The sequence below is a fragment of the Chiroxiphia lanceolata genome, chromosome 15, assembly GCF_009829145.1.
Source record: "Chiroxiphia lanceolata isolate bChiLan1 chromosome 15, bChiLan1.pri, whole genome shotgun sequence".
Taxonomy (NCBI): Eukaryota; Metazoa; Chordata; class Aves; order Passeriformes; family Pipridae; genus Chiroxiphia; species Chiroxiphia lanceolata.
The window spans coordinates 5,058,065-5,077,566 of NC_045651.1; the positions used below are offsets into that span (position 1 = coordinate 5,058,065).

Here is a 19,502-nt window from a genome sequence, read left to right on the forward strand (position 1 = left end):
AAGCAGGCAGATAACACTACCTGTGGTTTTCCACCTTTTTTTTCCCCACTCATATCAAGAATTTAAAGTTTGCTCTTCTCTTCCTGCCATTTTCCCTTCCTTGGGCTCTCCTGGAGACACCATGACAAGGCTTTGAAGAGCCATGTCATGCACTTTCCTCACAACCACACCATTTAATCAGAGAATGCAGGACTCTGCCAGATCCCAGGTTTTCCTAAATTGCACAGTTATTCTTCAGGTGAGAAAGCAAACCTTTTTTCAGTCCCAAAGGCAGCAGAGGTTCTGTTCTAACAGAAAGACAAAGCAAATCCCTCAGATATATACTGCTGAGCTCTGCTTACAGAACACGTGAGCGTGCTTTGCCCAGGACTGACCACCCCAGATCCAGCCACTGCCTTTCCAGTGTTACACTGAACCACCACCCCCCCTCCAAAATGCCTGAGGAGTAAAACCTCATCTCGTTATTGCCCTGAAATAAACTACTTATGGTGATTATTTTGTCTGCTGACTGGCTAACAGCAGTAATCACTTAATCTGCTTAACACCTGAGCTTTCACTTTAACAGCCTTGGCAAATCTTGAAGAGCTAAAAAGGTTAAAACTAATCAGTGCCCAGTTCTAATAAGAATAATTACTGTTTCCTACTCAAATGCATAATACCTCTTGCTTTTAGGAAAATGGTAGCTCAAAGGGGAAGATTTGCACTCGTGTCTTTTATTGTGTTTTAAATAATGTCAACCTCCTTAATGCAGAAGGCAGTGATAACATGGTACTAGTTCCCTTTATTCACACAGGCTGTTCTATAATCCTATGAAAACAGAAACAAACTGCACTGCTGGTTCATAGGACTAGAGCTTGCAAGTTTATATTGTCTTTAAAGCTCTTTCTCGCTGCAGCTACAAATCCAGTCCTTTCACTCACTGGATTTTACCCAGCTACAGCCAAATGGGCTTCAGACAGGCCCCAGCACTGTGCCCTGACTGTGGCTCCTGTTTTCCATCCACCATCCTAAAAAAGGATGAGCCCTCCCCACCCACCACCAAGCCATATGCATATATGAGAACATCCACTATCTCTAAATGTCTTATTTTATCACACTCACAATCTACACACGTTTTTGTTGCTAAGAGACCACCCGCCTCAAAACATCAGAATTCAAGCACAGCCTTGACATGTCTGCTCAGCTGAAATTAATAAATTCATTGCCACTGATTTACTGGGAACCAGGGCAAGATCTTATGCATTCCAAGGTAGAAGGGAAGGATTATTATTATAATTTCTTAACTATTAAGCTAAATGGCTTTCCCAGCCCTCCTCAAGAGCTTGGTCAAAAAGTTTGCGTCAATAAGGCATTATGTGTCTCCCAGACCCAAAACACTAGATGACATTCTGAATAGTTTAGTGCCAAATTAAACCAGGAATCCCATCACAACCATTTATATTTGCACATCAAATCCCTGTGAGTTGTGTAAGTACAATAAAAACACACCTAAATACAGTCTTTTGAAAGACTCATCAGATCAGCAGCATTTTTCGTGTACAAATTAAAATACCAACCCTTCCTCCCAAACAAGACAGAACTCACAGCTGAAAACACTTTTCAACATAAAGATATCAAGATGACAGAGAGCTTCTGAAACACTTGCTTCTCAGGGCTTTATGAACTACATTAAAAATAAATGCATGCAGTGAATGCAGATCTTTTACCATACCTTGACCTAGGTGTTTATCTCCTCCTCTAGGCTCTTCCAGTCTACAGTTGCCACTCCCAGTGTTTAGTGTAAGTTCTGAGAGATTTGTACTTATCTCTGCATCATCAAAATCCATATGGCTTGAGAAGGCATCACCAGTTAGGAGTGGGTCTATCACCAGTGGAGAGCAAGGTGGAGATGGAGAAGAGAGAGATGACCTTGGAGACAGTGATGTCATGGATTTTGGAGTACCAGACAAGGATCTCAGAGCCTGAACACGACTCGTGGTATCTGCTTTTTGAGTTTTTGCTACTTCATTTTCATGAATAGTGGTGATACAGCCTGATGGTCTAAACCCAGTGGCCCCTTCCAAGAGCAAGTCAAGCTTGTTCTGATATTCTGAGTCCAACTGCTCCAACTGCTCCAGGTGCTCGTAGTAGAGATCAGTGAAACTGGCTGAGGTGGATGAATCTTGGCTGGAGGTGGCAAGAGATCCTCTGCTAGATGCAAGAGACCCAGGGCTGCTGCTCGAGGAGAGGGAAAGCATGCTGGTGGAGAGACTGGGGAAAACAAGTCAGAAAACCATTAGACTGTAATTTCTCCTGAAAACAGTGGAATGTCATCAAGCCCACAGGTTTTGCTTTGTTAGCTCAGGCCATGTGCATTAGTCCCCACAGCAATCCAGAACCACAGTCTACGCAGCAGGAACATTGGGTCACTTCTCAATAAAAACAGTGTCATTCATACACGTTTTTCTGCTCACCATATCAAACCCATAAGAGTCCTTGTTTAGCCAAAACAACTCTAATGAACAGTTTCAAATCAATTAAAATCAGTGACACCATCCTCCTCCCGCATCCGTCTGGAAAACATCTTTGGTTCCTGTTAATCCCCAAAGCACAAAAACCAGCCAGGCCCATGCAAGAAGATGAAGTTATTGCAATGAACTGTCTGACCATTTGGAAATTTTTTCTTCCATTTGCCTCAATTTTGGATCTGCAGCCAAAAGACAATATCACAGCTGCCTGGAACTGGCCCTCAGAGATCACAGCAGCCAGCAGCTCCCAGAAAACTGGCAGGATTTACCTATGTGAAAGACTGCTACATGGAATACAGGGCCAAAAGAGCAAGGGAAAGAGTTGGGGTTGGGCTGTGAAATCGGTTCACAGACATTATTCATCCCTAGAGTTCTAGGATCAGAACATAACTGACAGCAAAATTAATTTTAAGCAGGTGCCGAACAGAAGTCTGTTCAGATGAGAAAGCCCAGACACCACAGCACAGTTTTCTGCTCAGAAGACCCAACAAATACTCCAGTAGTGACTACAATATGTACCATCTCTAGAAATTCCATTTAAACCAACACTCCTGCTCTGGATATTAAAGACCCTGCTCATTACTGTCCCTCACTTCAGATAGGGATTAGCTACTGAAAAATCACTGCATATGTATAAGTGGCTTAAGTTGCCCCACTGAAAAGCAGTGAGATGTTAATAAGCCTAATAAATCCTTATTTATTATTTATGGGGTAAAAGCTGGAAGCTACATTTGTATAATTATGTCCATGACCTTATGAGAGAAAAGGCAAGTATGCTGTATTTTGTATAATTTTGGCACAAGATGTCTTCTGCATTTGTATGACAGATGTGGACTGCATCACATTTGGTCAAAAAAGCTTCTGAGTGAAACATAATTGAAACATGAGAGATGGTTTTGCATATTGGCAATATATATAGATCTGTCAAGGTCTAATAAATTTACAGCTTTTCAGTGTATTTCACTATGAAAAGGGAGGGGGTTTTAATTAATCTTTTCCCTATCAAAAACCTGTGCTCGACTTCCTTTTGTGCATAGCTTTGAATGCCAGACATTTTGCATTATGGGGTTAATAACAAACACTTATTCTTCTGAAGGAGCATGCCAAGAACACTGGGCACATGGTTAGGAAGAAATTAGTTTCACATGCTTCTTGGTCACCTCAAAAGATCCCTAATCAGCTAGGTGAAATGAAAATAGGATGCATTTCCACTGCATAAAAGCCTCACAGATTGCTACTCTCCATGGTGGCTTATTTACATGTCAGTCTTGCACTACGATTTCTTTCCAGTCTTTTCGGTGTCATCTTCACAAAATCAAACAGAATCCAAGTGGAGGAGAAGCTACAAACAGAGCAAATTCAGTACACACTGATAGGAAAAACCTCAAAAAACCCATCAAACTTTCTTGAAAATAAGAACAATGAAAACACAGTTTTAGCAAAATGATGATTTGACCTTACTGCCTGCAATTTGTCTGGAAACAGTAATCCTGTGCTTTTCCAAAAATACTGCCTGAACTACCAGGCCACATTCTGACTGCAGAAACCTTATGGATCACAACAGATTCGGGGATCTCTCAATACATTGTCTGCACTGCAAGCAACAGCACATTTGGAAATAATTTAGAGAAATACAGTCATGACATTCATACATGTACTTGCATTACTAAGATCCACTTCACTTGCTCTGTGTGTGTTAAGTTGTCTTTAACATACTTCATTAATATAATACTTCAGGAATTCAACCTGTAGTGAAAAAATCTCAGCTATCCTTGGTCACCTAAATGTTACATGTCTGAAGCAGAAGGGACTGTGCAGACTCCTGCTGTCAGGCAGAGGCAGTTATTCAGGTTATTCAGTCCAGTGAAAAGCATCCATCTAAACTGATGTATGATCCTCGAGGCTTCTCTTTCCACTGCCTACACAGGGCTCTTAGGTCACTACTATGGTCTTTCAGCCCTCTCAGCTGGGAGATGAAATTGTTAGCAGAAAAAGGCAGTTAAAGCACCTACAGCTTCTGGAAAAGGTCACCTACCTTTTCAGCTGGGTGTGCAACATTGCGAGTAATCGTGTTGTTTCTTCCAGCTCCCGGACAAGCTGATTTCTTTTGCTACTCAACTTCAATCTAAGAGAAGACAGAAGAAAAAAGATGGGCTAAAGCAGCATTTACTATTTAAAATGCAGATTAAAGATAAAATCCACTTTTTTTTTTTTTTCCTGTGAAATCCTACAGAAGTTAATAAGAATACACAGTATAACAGAGGACAGAATTTGGTCAAGAGGTGTAAATGTTTACCAACTTCAAAAAAACATTCACAACAGGAGAAAATAACTACAGCTAGTACCATAAAAGTTAATGTTTCTAGGATCAGGTCTTAAAAGAGTCAGGCAAATTTTACTCACTATACATTATTGCATTCCTATAGTTACTCTGCTGATAAATGTATAAATGCCTTCATTTCCTCTCATTAAGGTCTGTGGATGACTAAGGGTTAGATGATTTAGTTATTAACCATCTCATTACAGCTCTACAAGAATTATTGACTTCAGCAACATCTCAGCTTTATTTCACACCTGAACTGGTTTGAGACAAAGCACTTGGGCGCTCACACCCCAACTTAACAGGTCTCTGGACACAAAATCCTTCCCCAGAAATATGCTATTTCTTTGGCACACTAAAATGTCACCATATTCCTAAAAATCCCAAATGAGAGGGTTCATCTTAAGATCAAAAAGATTTGTCAAACCACTGATATTTCAGGCTGGTAAAAGTCTTGCAGCTGAGATGTCTATATTTTTTCCAGCATGATAAAACCAGACTGTAAAAAACTGGTGTCATCTGGACACTGACCATGTAGAAGAAATGAAAATACAGAGCCACAGAGTGAATGCAGTGTGCCTATTCCATACATATTCAAGAGACTGCAGCTACCAGAAACATTGTTGTAGCCACCCACGTTAATACATCCAGGTTGTAAAACACCTGTAGGCAATGCCTAATGCAGTATTCATCCTCACTGTACATCCCCATGAGATCTCCCCCTGCAACACAAGCAAAATTAGGGAGGATAGCTGGCATTTTTTTCAGCTAGTTTAGATTCACAGGATACTCCGTGCAAGTCCCACAGCCCTGTCAAATACCAGATCCTACAGGACTCACATATGAGGATGCTGAGAACAAACAACAAATTTTAAAAATTTAAAATTCCATCTGCTGACATTTACCAAGCCTCAGACTGCACAGCAAGCGTAGAAGCTGCTGTGAGGTGCTGGCTGCATACAGAAACATTTCATTGCACTAGCACCACACTGGGTTATTTTGAGCATTTCTCACATTCCCATAAAGGATCCATTGTAGGAACAACAACCTTTCGCCCGTTGAGGGAGTAAGACTTGCAGGTGGGTTGTCTGGGAGACGATTTCAGAAGCCTTCTAAGAGGAGTGTCCTGGGAATCCGAGGGCACACTGCTCTGAGCAGTCAGCCAGGGGATGTTGCCGCTTGCCCCCGGGTACCTCTCACCCAACAAGGCACACTCTGTCCTGTGCCCACTAACCTACCTCTCAGTCAGAGCTTTGCTCTGAGTGTCTCTGGCAGCCTGAAGGTCTTCTTCCAGGCGCCTCCTCTCCATCTCCAGTCTCTCCACCTCCCCTCGAGTCCATTGTCTGGGGTTAATAAACCGCAGTTCTTTCAAGAGCTCCTCCTTCTCATTAATCAGTATCAGACGGTCCCGCTCGGAGTCCAGCACGCCAGGCCAGGCCTCGCTGTCAAGCTTAGCCAGTTGGATTTTCAGGTTCGCTATTCTGGAGGAAAAAAACACAACCAAGCAGTTATTCCCAGAGTGGCTGATCTCCTGCTCCAGACACACAAAGGTAGCACCACAACCAACCACATCTTCCACTGCCCTGAGGAAGAATCTCAGCTCAGGGACAGCCACCCTCGTGTCCCCATTACCAAAACGCTGTCAAAGTGACAACACCCCTGGCATGTGGACATGAAGAATGGGGTTTTAACTCAGGTTTGTTCCCAGCAGAAAACTAAGGCTCTAGCTAATCTGTAGTGTCCACCAGGCAGGGAATAATATAATGAAAATTCTGGATCTCAGAAAAAGCTATCAGATACATTCTAGGTGCTCCAATGACCTCACAGTAGTTCATGTGGAGAGTATCATGTGGCAAATATCTGATCTTTAATCAGCTTTATGGAAAAGAACTGTATACTCCCCATATACGATTCAGATAAAGATCAGTGGTTACTCAAAAGTTTAGGAATTCTTTTTTGTCTTTACGATGAGGAAGTTAATCATGTCTCCATGCTGCTACTGGAAGCATTCACCTGTTGACTCAACAATAAACATTTTGGACACATTAAAGAGCTACACTACTTCTGGGGCACCCTGCAGATGTGAGGAGTCAGAGAGGCAATAAAACACTACCTAAATCCAGAGCTTCCTGCTTGCACCCGATTTTAAGTCTATTTTCACTAGAGGTATCATTCCAGATTTCAGTTTAAAGTCTGTATCACCAGTCCTTCAGCAACACACCACATGAGCTCAGGCAGGAAGATGATGACTAAAAGCAAGAGCAATACAGATCTAGAATTTAGCAAGAGCTTTGACTGACAGCACAGCTTGTGGCAGGTAAGGAAGCTGCCTCCTTTGCACTCACTGACCTACAACTCTTCATGACCTGACAGGGTGATCATGGCAGTTTGGTGAGAAACCATAGTTCAGATAAAGCTGAATAAGAATTACCAGCATTTCTGGAACTTGCACAATCAAAAATATCAAGTGGAAAGCAGGGAATGGGAAGGGCAGAATGGGTTGGGGCGCAAAAATTAGAAAAGCTTAGAAGGCAAACAAGAAGAAAAAGTATTTTGCAATGTAAGGCAAGATACTTGCAAAAATAATTCACCTGACTGAAGATCAGAGAGTTAAGGCATATGTGATTAACTCAGGTTAATCTCTGACTTGGGTTTAATAAATACATAAGAAATGGAACGAAATGTGTGTGTAAAATGAACGTCCAATATTCATCTCCCTTTGAAAAGGCCTTTGTGATCTAGTGACAGAATTACTGGACCTAAATTGAGCACAATAAACAGCTGCAGCCACTAATCTGGGTTCACCTCTTTCTAGAATTTGGTTTATGCTACAGAAGTGCAGGACAGTGCCGCTTCCCCCAGCAAACCAGCACACGTGCAGGCACAGAGCAAGTTCAGTGCCAAGCAGCAGAATCAAAGTGTGTGGGGTAAGCAATAAGATGCAGATCTGGGCAGCAGCAGCTACATGGCTCCTGAATGGCCTTGAAGAATAAAGCTTTGTCTTCCAAGCTCCAGAGGCCAAGAGGAACTCGAGCCCCGAGAGAGCCTGTGAAGGATTAGGCTCACACACACCGACCTGCCTCCACTGTCACAGGAGACACACCAGAGATCACCTTTCTGAAGAGAAGCCTCACTTTCTGTAAACCCATTTCCCACAGCAGGTTGCTTACTCTAATTAAAGTTCCATAATTGATAGATATTCAGCTCAACTATTTTTAGGTCTTCTTAAGAGCTGTTTTGTTTTTGAGTGCCTGATTAAGTGCAATACTGTGCTCCAATGAAGAATTAACAGTGGCATTAATTCATAATCCAAGAATTCCTCTGTGCATTTTGAAGGGATATGACTCTAAGAGGATTGGCTGGCATTAATCTGATCTCTTTTGGCATACATTTGCATGGATATGGCTTTTCCACGGGAATTTGTTCTCTATGCATTTCCGAGTCTAACAGCTTTGTTAAACTAACCTCAGGTTTTACCTTTGGTAAATGATCATTCTTTTTGCCCTTCTCAGTTAAAAGGAGATTTATGTATTCTATTTTTTCCAATAAAGCAGCACCATTACAAAAGGAAGACCTTGCAGGCACTTGGCTGAACACACCAGAATTCACTGCCTGAGTCTGAACTGCATCACTGCTGAGCCAGGCTGGGTTTGTTATGCTGGGCTCAGGTCACATCATCTTTCTGAATGGCCACCAGCTTGCAAGACTGAAGAAATACTGACCAGGAAGGTCAAGTTTTATTTCACTGTTTTCTTTTTACCTAGAAAAGCCAGTTAGATGATTTATTCATTGTCATATCAAGTCTGGTTTTTTTTTTCCTTTACTAGGAAAAGTTAGTACTGTCTATTATTATGCAACACAGGCACAACACATAAAATTTTTAGTCTCTTTGGAGAGTGTTCAGAACACATGCATCTCCACTGAGTGGACATTAAGATGTGTATCTACAACCAGTAATTAACAATCCTATCTGACATCAGCCTCTGTTTCTCTCTGTGTCCTTTTCTGGCAGGTTTTACATTTCCTGCTTTAGTGGTGGGTAAGGGAACAGGCAGAATTGTGTCCTGACAGTTCTGGTGTAGTGAAGGTCAGCAAATTATTCACCTACATCTGTGCCTTTAGTCTGGTCCACCAACAAACACAGTCTGCCACAGTCAAAAACATCAGCCCTTACAAATCTAGTAGTTCTAAACTAATTAATATGGGATCATCTTGATTTCAAGCCTTCAGTTTTACCTTTCCAGAAAATGCAGAGCTAATAAGGTACATGTATTTCCACCATTTGGTTCCTTCATGCCCACATGTGTGGGCAAAGCATTTACTCTTCTTTGAGTTTTTGAAACATTTTAATGCTGCTGTGGGGACAGGAAACACTTCTAACATCACAAGGAAGAATTTTCACAGGCACAGAAGGTTCCTTGTGAGTCACTATATCCATAGTATTGTTCCAGCTTTAAAGCAGTCAAGGTATTTGTTTCTGCAGCTCCTACTAAACATTGTGCCAAACCCATAGTGCCCTGATAGCTGGAGAACTTTGCATTTTACCATCAATTATTCATATCCATTCAGATCCATCTTTCCATAATACTGTTTTTTAAACTCTGAGAAAAATCTATAGATAATCTAAGACAGACGTGGGGAATGGGTATCAAATATTCTCTAATTGCAAGATGTGTGTATGCCCTTCATCATTACTTCAAATGAACTACTGCACTGCCTTTATATAAAGTTCTGACTCTTTTTAAAGAGCATATTGATTAGGTTCTCACGTTTGCCACTATTCCCTTGCCCCTCCTTGGAAAAGATACAGGCTAAAGTAAGAGCATTCCTCTTACCACTGAAGAGGTAAGGTCAGTGTGAATTAAACTGCAGTCTTCAGCAAAGCTTAAAAGTAAAAAGCACTTTTAACACAGGAAAAATTAACCACTGCATCTGAAGGAATAATATTTTTTATGTTGTTTTCAAAAGTCACTGCATGATTTCAATGTCAAAGTAGTTTGGCAAATCTTGGACTGGTAAAACAAACAGTTCTGATGAAAACGCTCCACGTAAGAAAAAAAAAGTGTAAGTTTGTGTCAGAAGCAGCTGAGCACACATAGTCTTTGACAACTGCCACAGACACAGATCAGATTTTATGCCACTGAGAAACATGGCCTATTGGCCGTGCCAATATACCAAAATGAGAACATTATGAGTAATCTCAGCCTTAAAGCTCTTATTTCTAATTAGAGGCTGGAGAAAAATCCTTCTCTTTGCATATATCCCAGTACAGAGTGTACCAAGCATCTGAACTTTGTTATTCTGGAATTGCAAAGTCCCTCTAGAGCAGTTAAAAGTGAAAAAGTCACCACCACCAATGGTTACATCACTGTAAGGACTAGGCCAGCCAAAGTCTAAACAATAATGCTTGGTGGTTTTTCATTTAACTACACAGTTGTGCTATCTATTATCTATCAAAAAAGTAAATCCTGGAAACCTTTTGCTTAAATTGGCCTGTTAAGTAGATAGAATTTTTTTTTAATCTATTCTCCATTCATCTCAGATCAGAGGGCAAGGGTGAAAACTTATGTTCTTACAGATAAGATCTGGAATTGCAGCCATTGACCATATTTTGATATGTTAGGTGTTAACACAATATACCTTTCTCTTTATCAGCCTTCAAGCCATGCAAACATTCATTTCATTTTGAATAAGGTAAGGAGATGCCTTGCAGTACAGTCTCCTTATTAGGAATGGGGAAGCATTGGCAACAGGTAGCAAAACCACTTCTGTCCCCATAGGTGTGGCCAGACTGAATTCTTCATGTATTAGTCATGTCTTAGTAATTTCTAGGATGGTTATTTATTTCTTGAAAGATAACGCTGGCCCAAAAAGCCTATTGTCTCACTGGCTCAAAAATTACCATATTTATTTAGCAGTACTGCTGGGTTTCAATCTGGTGACACCTCTTCTAGTGAAATATCCTCAGAATAAGCTGTGTGACAGCCAAAAGGTCCAAAGAATTACCTTCTCTTTGCTTCTTCATACTGCAGGCGTAATCTCACTTTCTCAGCCAACTGGTTATTGCTGCTGGTAATAAACTGAGACACAAAATATAACATCAGCAACTTAGTAACCACTCCTCTTTTGGTTTTTTTCTGTTGAAACCCACGAGATTACAAGTGACACTTTCTCTTCTCAAACTCATTTCCTAGTTAAACCAATCACAGAATAGGAACACACTGCCTTTGATTACATTTTTTCATGATTTCTTCAAATACTTGAAACCCCACAAGATTAAGAGGCTCTTTTCGGCCTAGTTTATCAGAAAAAAAGTAAATCTACCACATCTATCTATTACAAATACCCTTGTAATCTTTTTTTCTAAAATGCTGTTTGCACCCTTGGTTTGGGATGACATCTTGCTTTGGCTGTAAAGTCTTAAAGACAAGGTACACCCCATCATGCCCAAACCTGCAGATCTTTAGCAACATGTGTGACCCTGACTGAAAGTGGCTGCAAACGGGTAAGTAAAGGTTCACAGGAGAGGCTCTGTGCTGTCCTGTGAGAAATAAGATGCACCCCCAGCACTGACCAAGGCTGGCACCACCTGACACTTATGATTTTGTTGCACATGTGGACTGAAGATTTATGAGCTCTACACGTCTGATGGCATGAAAATATCTGCACATACGCCACTGTTCTCACTTGTAACACCATAAAAGCCAAACACACTCCTAAGGGAAGAGTCCTCATTAGAGCTTGGCCCACGTGTAGCTGTAGTTTCTTGTCTCGTAGCATATCATCGCTATAAAGAGCTGTGGGAATATTTGTATCACAAGAAGGTACACCTACAGGCAAGGAAAAGCTTCCTTCCCTTTTATTCCCCCCTGGGTTGTTCTCATAGAGACAGTGTGGGGAAACATGAGGTTGCCCTTAGAGGTCCATTAACATTGCACACAAAAAGTGAAGGTCACGCTGAAGTTTAAACCAGGAGAAGGCATGACTTCACAGAAACTTGTCCATGCCTGGAAACTCACACTAAGGCAGCACTACACATAGTTCAGGGGGAATGTCTCCACATGCACAGGGTTTCTCAAGCATTACTCACATTTCCTGAAACATCTGTCTGGGAGCTGACATCCAGGTACTGCCGGGGTAGCAAAGGGCTGGAGCTTTCCACAGACACGCTGCTGGCCCACAGGTCTGACTGGGATCCTCTGTCGTTCACAAAGCTGTCTTTCAACCTGGCCAGGCTCTAAAACCATAAAAAGCCATGAGGTGAGCTCACCCCTACTCAAAGCACCTCAGCAAGCTGCATAACTTTAGCCTAACCACATGATTAAGATCTGGCCATGTTTGCTGAGCCCACTCAGACCCCACAAACAGGAGCTCAGGCACGGCTGGACTGCATCTCCCACAGCCTGGAGCAGCCCACATCACCATCCTGCCTGGACAGACAGGCTCTCAGCTGGACATGGCAGACCAAGGCAGCCACAGGGTTCATTCTTAACCAATAAACCCTGAGATGAACACTAATCTCTAAGAAAGTGCTTATTACTGTTAGTTGTTATATTTTATACTTCTTATTTCCAGGATCTGAAGAACCAAAAGGCTGCAGTCCAACCTCAACATAGAACTAGTTTATGTTAATAAAAATCTCAATTACATATCTGAAAGGCAAAATACTTAAACTACTTCTCAGAAATTCAATCTTCTACCAATGGTGACACAAAATAATATAAAGTCATCTTGTTTCAATACCTGAATGAGGTCTTGTTTTTCCTTCTCCCCTGATGTGATGGCCTTCTTGAGAGCTTTCATTTCACTTAAAATGGCTTGTGCCTCATCAAGTTTGTAGCCACCTTGAGTATCAGACATTTTCATGTCAATTCTGCATAGAAATTAAAAAAAAACCAGTAAGCTAACACTTTATAACATCCAGTTAATTGAATCATCCTAGATGCATGCATCTTGACAGGAATTTTTAAGAAAAACACACTCCAAAGTATAACAAGGACAAGAGAAGGAACAAAGAACCCCATTCATCACTGCCTAAGTTACTCCACTCAGCAGTACCTTAAGCTTCAGAATTCTAATTTTAGCCATATCATCATCTCTTTGACTCCCTAGGGAGGACAAAGGTGCACACAAACCCCCCAAAAGGGTTTGTTTGGGCACACTGCTGCCAGCTGCCTTGTTCCTAAGCTGGAGAGGATCAGCTTAGCCATCATGAGAATTACCTTATTTTCAGTCATGATTTCAAAAACCAGGCACAGACTCACATGCACAGATGTATTTGCTTTCACAACCTAATTACAAACCACCTCATCCCTCCCTTTTCCCAAAGGAATTCTACCCCAGTTGACATTTATAATAAATATCTCTTTAAGAGATGCCAGATGTCTAGTCATACAAAGGTAAGTACCTGAAACTTTTCCTCCCCTCACACTCCCCCTCAGGTTTTTCCTCAGTGCTCTAGATCCATGGCTCTTATAATCAAGACAATGGGCTGTACTGGGTCATCTGTGTTGAGCCATACTCAGTAAAATTGAATACCAGTTAAGTGACAAGATCCTGGTTCAAAATCTTCTTGCCATGAAGTCAGTTCTGACGTGTTCAATCACATACAGGCATTGATTTGAGACAGCTACCCCCATGGCTGTGTACTGCTTTCAGCCTAAAGATATCAGCCTAAAGATATCAGCAGCAACATATTTCAGCTTACGTTATTTAGGCAGCTATTTATAAATGTAGTGGGGGATGTATTGCAAGCCAGAAATGTTCTGCACTGAAAATAAGATCTTGAGAACACACTTACTTCTTCAGCGTTTGAAATCCATGCTCTTTGTACTGGAGCTCTTGCTTCATGTGAGCTACTTCCCTCTTGAGTTTATTAACCTGCAGCAAGGTGTCACATTTTTAGAATGATATCTTATATGGGTACTTAGGTACAGCACTACCCATTCAATTCAGAATTTATTCAGTGGAGACAGTACTCTAAACAAATTTTCCAGATAATCAGCTCATCTCAACAGCAGCAAGCAGCCCTAAATGCATCCTCATCAGGACTTTATCACTGGCTAGGGTTTTATCCAGCACATGCTATTATACCAGGGAATTAGGGCTCAAGGGAAGTTCCAACCTCATAAGCAGAAAAGTTAAGAAAAGTTCAAGAGAGACAACAACGAAACACATGTCACTTTTACTCAGAAATGTTTAAAACCTTCCCAGTCATTAAAAAAACTGTTAAGCACCAAAACAGGAGCTACACTCCACAAAAGCCACCCTCCAAGATACCAAACTAAAAGGCCCCACTGCACGAGTAACACAGCAGGATGATAACACATATTGTAAATCCACTGACCCTACAGCTTGCTGTTTTATATTCCTCCACAGAGGCCACACTGACCTACTTTACTTTAGTCCTTTCTTCTTCCCAAACCGGGCTCTGCATGAGAGCGCACACAGCCACTGCTGACAGCCCGCACTGAGCCCAGGACAAAACAGCTGCCAGTCTCTGGAGAGAACTCACAGCTCTCCACTGCTGGGGCACAACCAGGAGCCAGCACACAGCCCACAGTGTGTCTGTGCAGCAGGATGTCCTACCAGCTGCCAAGGAAGTCTAAAGTCTAAGCGGAAAAAAAAGTGTTTCAAAATCCCAAGATTGCAACGTTTGAAAATTCTGATAAATCGCCTCCTAGATTAAAAACAGCGACATTAGCTCTTCCAACTGCTTTGGCATCCCCTTTTAGTGTTTGCCATGAGGTCTGGAAATATCTGAAGGTTACTCATGGCAAGCAAAGGTCCCTTTGTACTACTCACCCTGGATTTTGTAGTAGCAATCTCCGCTTTGAGGATCTCCGGGTCATACTTGGAACTTGACGATGAGCCAGAGAGCACTAGAACAAATACAGCACCCAGTTTAGCAGCTTTACCTTCTTCCCCAGCACAAAGCAAGACCCCCATCACTCCTGCACACCCAGATCCCCACACATTGCTTGTGTAAGCCTTTTGCCCAATTTCCAGATCTCACCCCTCTCACAGGCAGGGAAAGGCAACGGTGCAGTCAAGAATTCCACAAGTGTAAACTAAAGAGGCCAGAGCATGTCCTGCCTGCATCTCCAGAGTCTGGATTTGTTCCAGGTTAACACACTTAACTCAAACTCCCAAACACATTCACTCCATTCAATAGTGTGGCTTCCTGCATTTCCAAAGGCATTTAACAGAACTGAAGGGACAGGCATGGCATGAAGGTTTACTTAATTATTTTTTTCAGGCTTTCTCATTGAGCAAAACAGTTCACTGAATGTTTAGGAAAAAAAGCAAAGAATGAGAAGAAACTGAAAAATGCAACGCAAGCCTTCTCACAGCCTTGAGGACAAAACCAACCACACAACGTGTCATACTGGATTAAATTAATGTCCCATTAAGAGCAGAACTCTCTTCTCAGCAGCGGTTAAACCTCTTCTGCCTCAGAAGGTACAGAATCTCCCCAATGTACAGTGTTGTTAGAGGTAGCTGTAGGCAAGGGAAATATTTTGATCCTTGCAGTCATCAGTTTATGCCTTATAAAACATGGGAAAGCATTTCTAGTTCTTTCAGTTTGGCTGTATTTCTCAAGACAAATCACATCATACCAGTGTAACTCACGTCCTTAGTCTACTGCACTGCTACACCAGCACTCAAGTAGAGTCCTCTTAAGTAAAGACTAAAAATTGTACTTCAGAGTTGATGGACGGGACCCTTGTCAAACAAGAATGCTTCAGCTGACAGAAAACCACTTAAAATCTTTTAACATCAGGCACAGGATTAACCAGTGGAATTGTCCATCATAAGACACAACTCACAAGAGTGAAGCAGGGAGACAGAGGTGCACTGATGGGGCTAGCAAGAACACAGAAAGTTTGCAATTATGAGGATTATAAAAAAATTTCTGGAATACTTGTAGGAAATAAATCCTCCTCTGGACATTTTCCAGCTCCTAACTAGTAAGTGAGGAGGAAACATATGGCATTCTATAGTCATTTCTGCACCAATTCTTGAAGCAACAGGTATTGATGCTTCCTGTGCAATAAGGAATATGGAGCACAAAACAGTGTTCCTCACACACACGAGAGGCAATCCACCACTGTTGGCTTTTACATGGCATAAAATACAGGCCCTCAGCTCCACAAACAGCCACTCAACTGGGATGTTAAACTACAAAATGTCTGGGAATGTTATCCAAGATGGCCTTTCTTGCCTTGTTTCTGTATTTTAAACAAGGGAACCAAGAAAAATACCACATAACTCCACATTTTCACACAGAGCCAAGCACCACACTTTTTCACAGTTTTTGAAGCCCACGCTGAAAAGCTGCACGCTGACACCAGTGTCTGAGCCAGCCACAAGAGTGTCCCACAACAATCAGCCTTTACCAACCAGGTGTTGGGCAGCGACTGCTTTTGAGACAAACTGAGCAAACGTGGAGAGTGACGTGGCAAAACATCCCAGTTATCAGAGGAGCAGCCTCATGCACGTTTACTGTCCTAGCGGGTTCATGACAGAGGAAGTCACTGGTTAAGAGTTCACTAAGTACTCACAGCTGGTCTGAGAGCCCAGTTTGTGCTCCCAAACATCATGAAGCTGCCGATATTCCTGCTGGGCCAGTTCAAGCCTCTGCTGCTTCACTTGACAGATCTCCTTCTGTGCAGCAATCGCCTCCTGGGCCAGGACCAGGTAGTCTTTGAGCATGTGCTCCTGCTCCCGCCGCCATTGCACCCGGGGGTCTTCTATCTGGGTAGTTTCTTGGACAGAAAACAGGAGAAAGCCAGATCAACAGAATGCAGGTTTGTTCTGCTGCCTGGAGAAGCTCCACTGTCTGTGACAATATTTTAAAATAGCCCCTTGCCCGTAATAAAGAATGCGGAATAAGGATATTTTCCTTTTTTCTTAGGAGGTGACCATCGATCCACAATGAATTCCAATGAGTTTTGCTGAATCACTGTGTAGAACAATTCATTACAAAATTGTCATACGACTCTCCAACTCCTCTGCTGGTTCTGGCTCTCAAAAACATCCACCCAAGAACATGCACACACACCTCTAAGATACTGACATTGACTGTTAGACTTATCTTTATTGCAACTGCTTTATAACATTACTAATAAAATACCTCTACTGTTTCACTGATTAAAAAAACCCTTCAGAAAATATCATTGCCACATGACTGCATTATACTGCATCTGACAACATGAAAGCATTTACAACTCTGGCCGTCCTCTTTGGCTGCCAAGTGGCTTTTATTAAAGAGGAGAAAGAAAACCCTCTCACTCCGATTCCACAGGTAAGTAAAAACAAAGACTCATCAAATCACAGGATGTATTTGTGAAACCTTCTTAAATGACATCATACAAACAGCATCTCAGAAGGGGAGCAAACAACTCCTTCAGCAAAAGCAGGGACAGCAGTAAATCACTGAAGAATACAGGAGGTGGAATTTAAGGTGACAAAGGCAATGCAGCCATGAGCAGTTACACCACTTCCATCTCAGTTACCCCAGCACAACCAACACATTGCTTTCCAGGTTTCTAATCGTGAAAAAGGCATAAGGTCACAGACACACAGCTGGTCCTAATACTAATGAAGCAAATTTATTGTCAGTGTTTGTCTCTGTTTTGTGAGGAAGTGTCCAAAACATTTTTCATTTCTATTTCAAGGCTATTACATGTTCTTGTTTGGAACAGGTTCCAATATTCAGTTGACCAAGTGCTCTGAACTGTCTAAACTAACATGCTTGAATAAGGATGCCTAGTTACCACATAATGAATAATTAATAAAAAAGACCTGCTTGAAACTACCAGTAGGAATCTAATCTGCATATCTTAAGAGCCTCTTTAAATATTTAGTAAAAGCTGCCAGGGTGGAAGGTATGAGCAGCTCTTGAGTGAGTCAGGCGCAATAGTAACACTGGAATGCACAGGATGTAGGAAAGAGAACAGTTGGGCAATAATCCCAGGAGCAGAACTAGAAATAAAGGATTTTACCCAAGGGATGGACACACAACCATTTTCACAAGCTGTCCGTGATCATGCTGAGGAGAAAATTAACAGGCTACTCCAGCAATAACTTGTTTCAACAGTATCTCAAGACTCAGAAGAACACACGGCACTTCAAATTACACAGCAAAACTTGGAGAAGCTGCAAAAAGTGATTAAAAAAAACCAGTATAGCTCGTAGAAGCATTTCAACAAAAAGTCCTTTATAGGTCCTGCAAGCAGAAGCAACATTTCAGCCAATGTAACATTAAAGCTAAGCCTGGGCCTGAAAAACTGCCCCAAAATAACCTGAGGAAAAAGCTGCTTGTGCCAGCCCTAGGTGCTGGTGCCCTCATGGACAGCACTACAGCCTCTCTTAGAGGGAGTAAAAGAAAAGTCAGGAGGACACAGCACCTATAAGGCTCTGAAATCCCCAGGATCCTGTCTCTGTTCTTGCACCCAAATCCCATTTTCATACAACCATGACCCACACCCAGATGGAGTAACTCCCTTTACAGTTGAATCAGAAGGGGAAAGTCTGCTGTGAGTTACCCAGAGAGCTGACCCCCACATTCCCAGACATCCAGATTCCCTGGACTAGATTCCATGAATAAGCACCAGGAACTGTGACTCAGGACTCTTTAATTTCAAGCATAATAAGTATCTTGGCAAAATACCCACAACTCTTGAAGCCTAATTCAGGACACTGGGTCATAAGTCTACATAGACATAAGGTCTTCAAGCCTGGCTATTTCCAGTTTTTCCTTAGACTAGCAGCCCATTCTTCCCATAATCCCAAGAAGGGTGGTGGAAGCTGCTGCAGGGAAATCCCTCCACTGTAAGCAACCAGGAACAAGACTATAGACACATACAATCCTGAACACCTCTGTTAGGTGGGGAAGCTCTGCCACTGCCCCAAGCCCGTACAGCGTCTGACACAGGGAATCCTTAGGGGCCAGCTCAGAGAGAGGGTGGAAAACACATTTAGGTACTGAAATGCTTTGTTTCCATATTTTCTTCTAAATATTCACCTCCACCTTTACAGTAATCACAGCACTAACTGTATTCCCTGGATTGCAGCTTTGAGCTTTGGTTTTCAAACATGTAATACCAATAAATGAAAATGCTGGCCAAGGGCTCTCGATGAGCCCCAGCTACTGAGAAATGCAAAACACATTCAAAAGTGAAATGAAAGGGCTATAGAAATGAAGGCTATCACATCATGTGTTGTCTTGTGAATTTTTAATTTAATGTTGAGCTTGTCATAAATAAATCCGGTTGTTTCATGTTGGAGGAATGTAGCCTTACCCTGCTTGCATCAGCATCATTTCTTTGTGCAAATCAAATTCCAAAGAAGTTTTCCCAGAGAGACACACTCAGGGCTATGCATTAATACTGTATTAGTACTCTGGGTACTCAATTCAATTTAATTGTATTTATTTTCCCTCAGAGGGGTGGTTAGAATTGTTCTCCATCTCACTTCTTTTAATGGCTCATGGCTTTAAATTTAGTTTCAGTCTGTCCTTGGGCTTGTTTCTTATAATTAGTCTCAAGCACTTAAGCAGCAAGAACCAATATGGCTCCATCCTCTTCATACCCTCTGATGACAGTTCTTTCCTGCCAGGGAATCTGTAAGAGACCTTGGAGAGGAAGAAGGTTTTGGACACCCTCCAGAGG

At 41.9% G+C, this 19,502-nt stretch overlaps 1 protein-coding gene across 1 annotated transcript in view; it reads right to left on the reverse strand.

Annotated features, from left to right (window-relative positions):
- Positions 1 to 19,502, reverse strand: part of WWC1 (WW and C2 domain containing 1) — a 67,006-nt gene that overhangs the window by 13,964 nt on the left and 33,540 nt on the right. The window contains exons 3-11 of the mRNA XM_032703041.1: positions 16,392 to 16,595; positions 14,632 to 14,708; positions 13,628 to 13,707; positions 12,571 to 12,700; positions 11,918 to 12,064; positions 10,834 to 10,907; positions 6,066 to 6,308; positions 4,543 to 4,632; positions 1,712 to 2,250 (exon numbers count right to left, since the gene is read on the reverse strand). Coding sequence (XP_032558932.1) covers positions 1,712 to 2,250; positions 4,543 to 4,632; positions 6,066 to 6,308; positions 10,834 to 10,907; positions 11,918 to 12,064; positions 12,571 to 12,700; positions 13,628 to 13,707; positions 14,632 to 14,708; positions 16,392 to 16,595 — 1,584 coding nt within the window. The remainder of the gene's footprint in view (positions 1 to 1,711; positions 2,251 to 4,542; positions 4,633 to 6,065; positions 6,309 to 10,833; positions 10,908 to 11,917; positions 12,065 to 12,570; positions 12,701 to 13,627; positions 13,708 to 14,631; positions 14,709 to 16,391; positions 16,596 to 19,502) is intronic.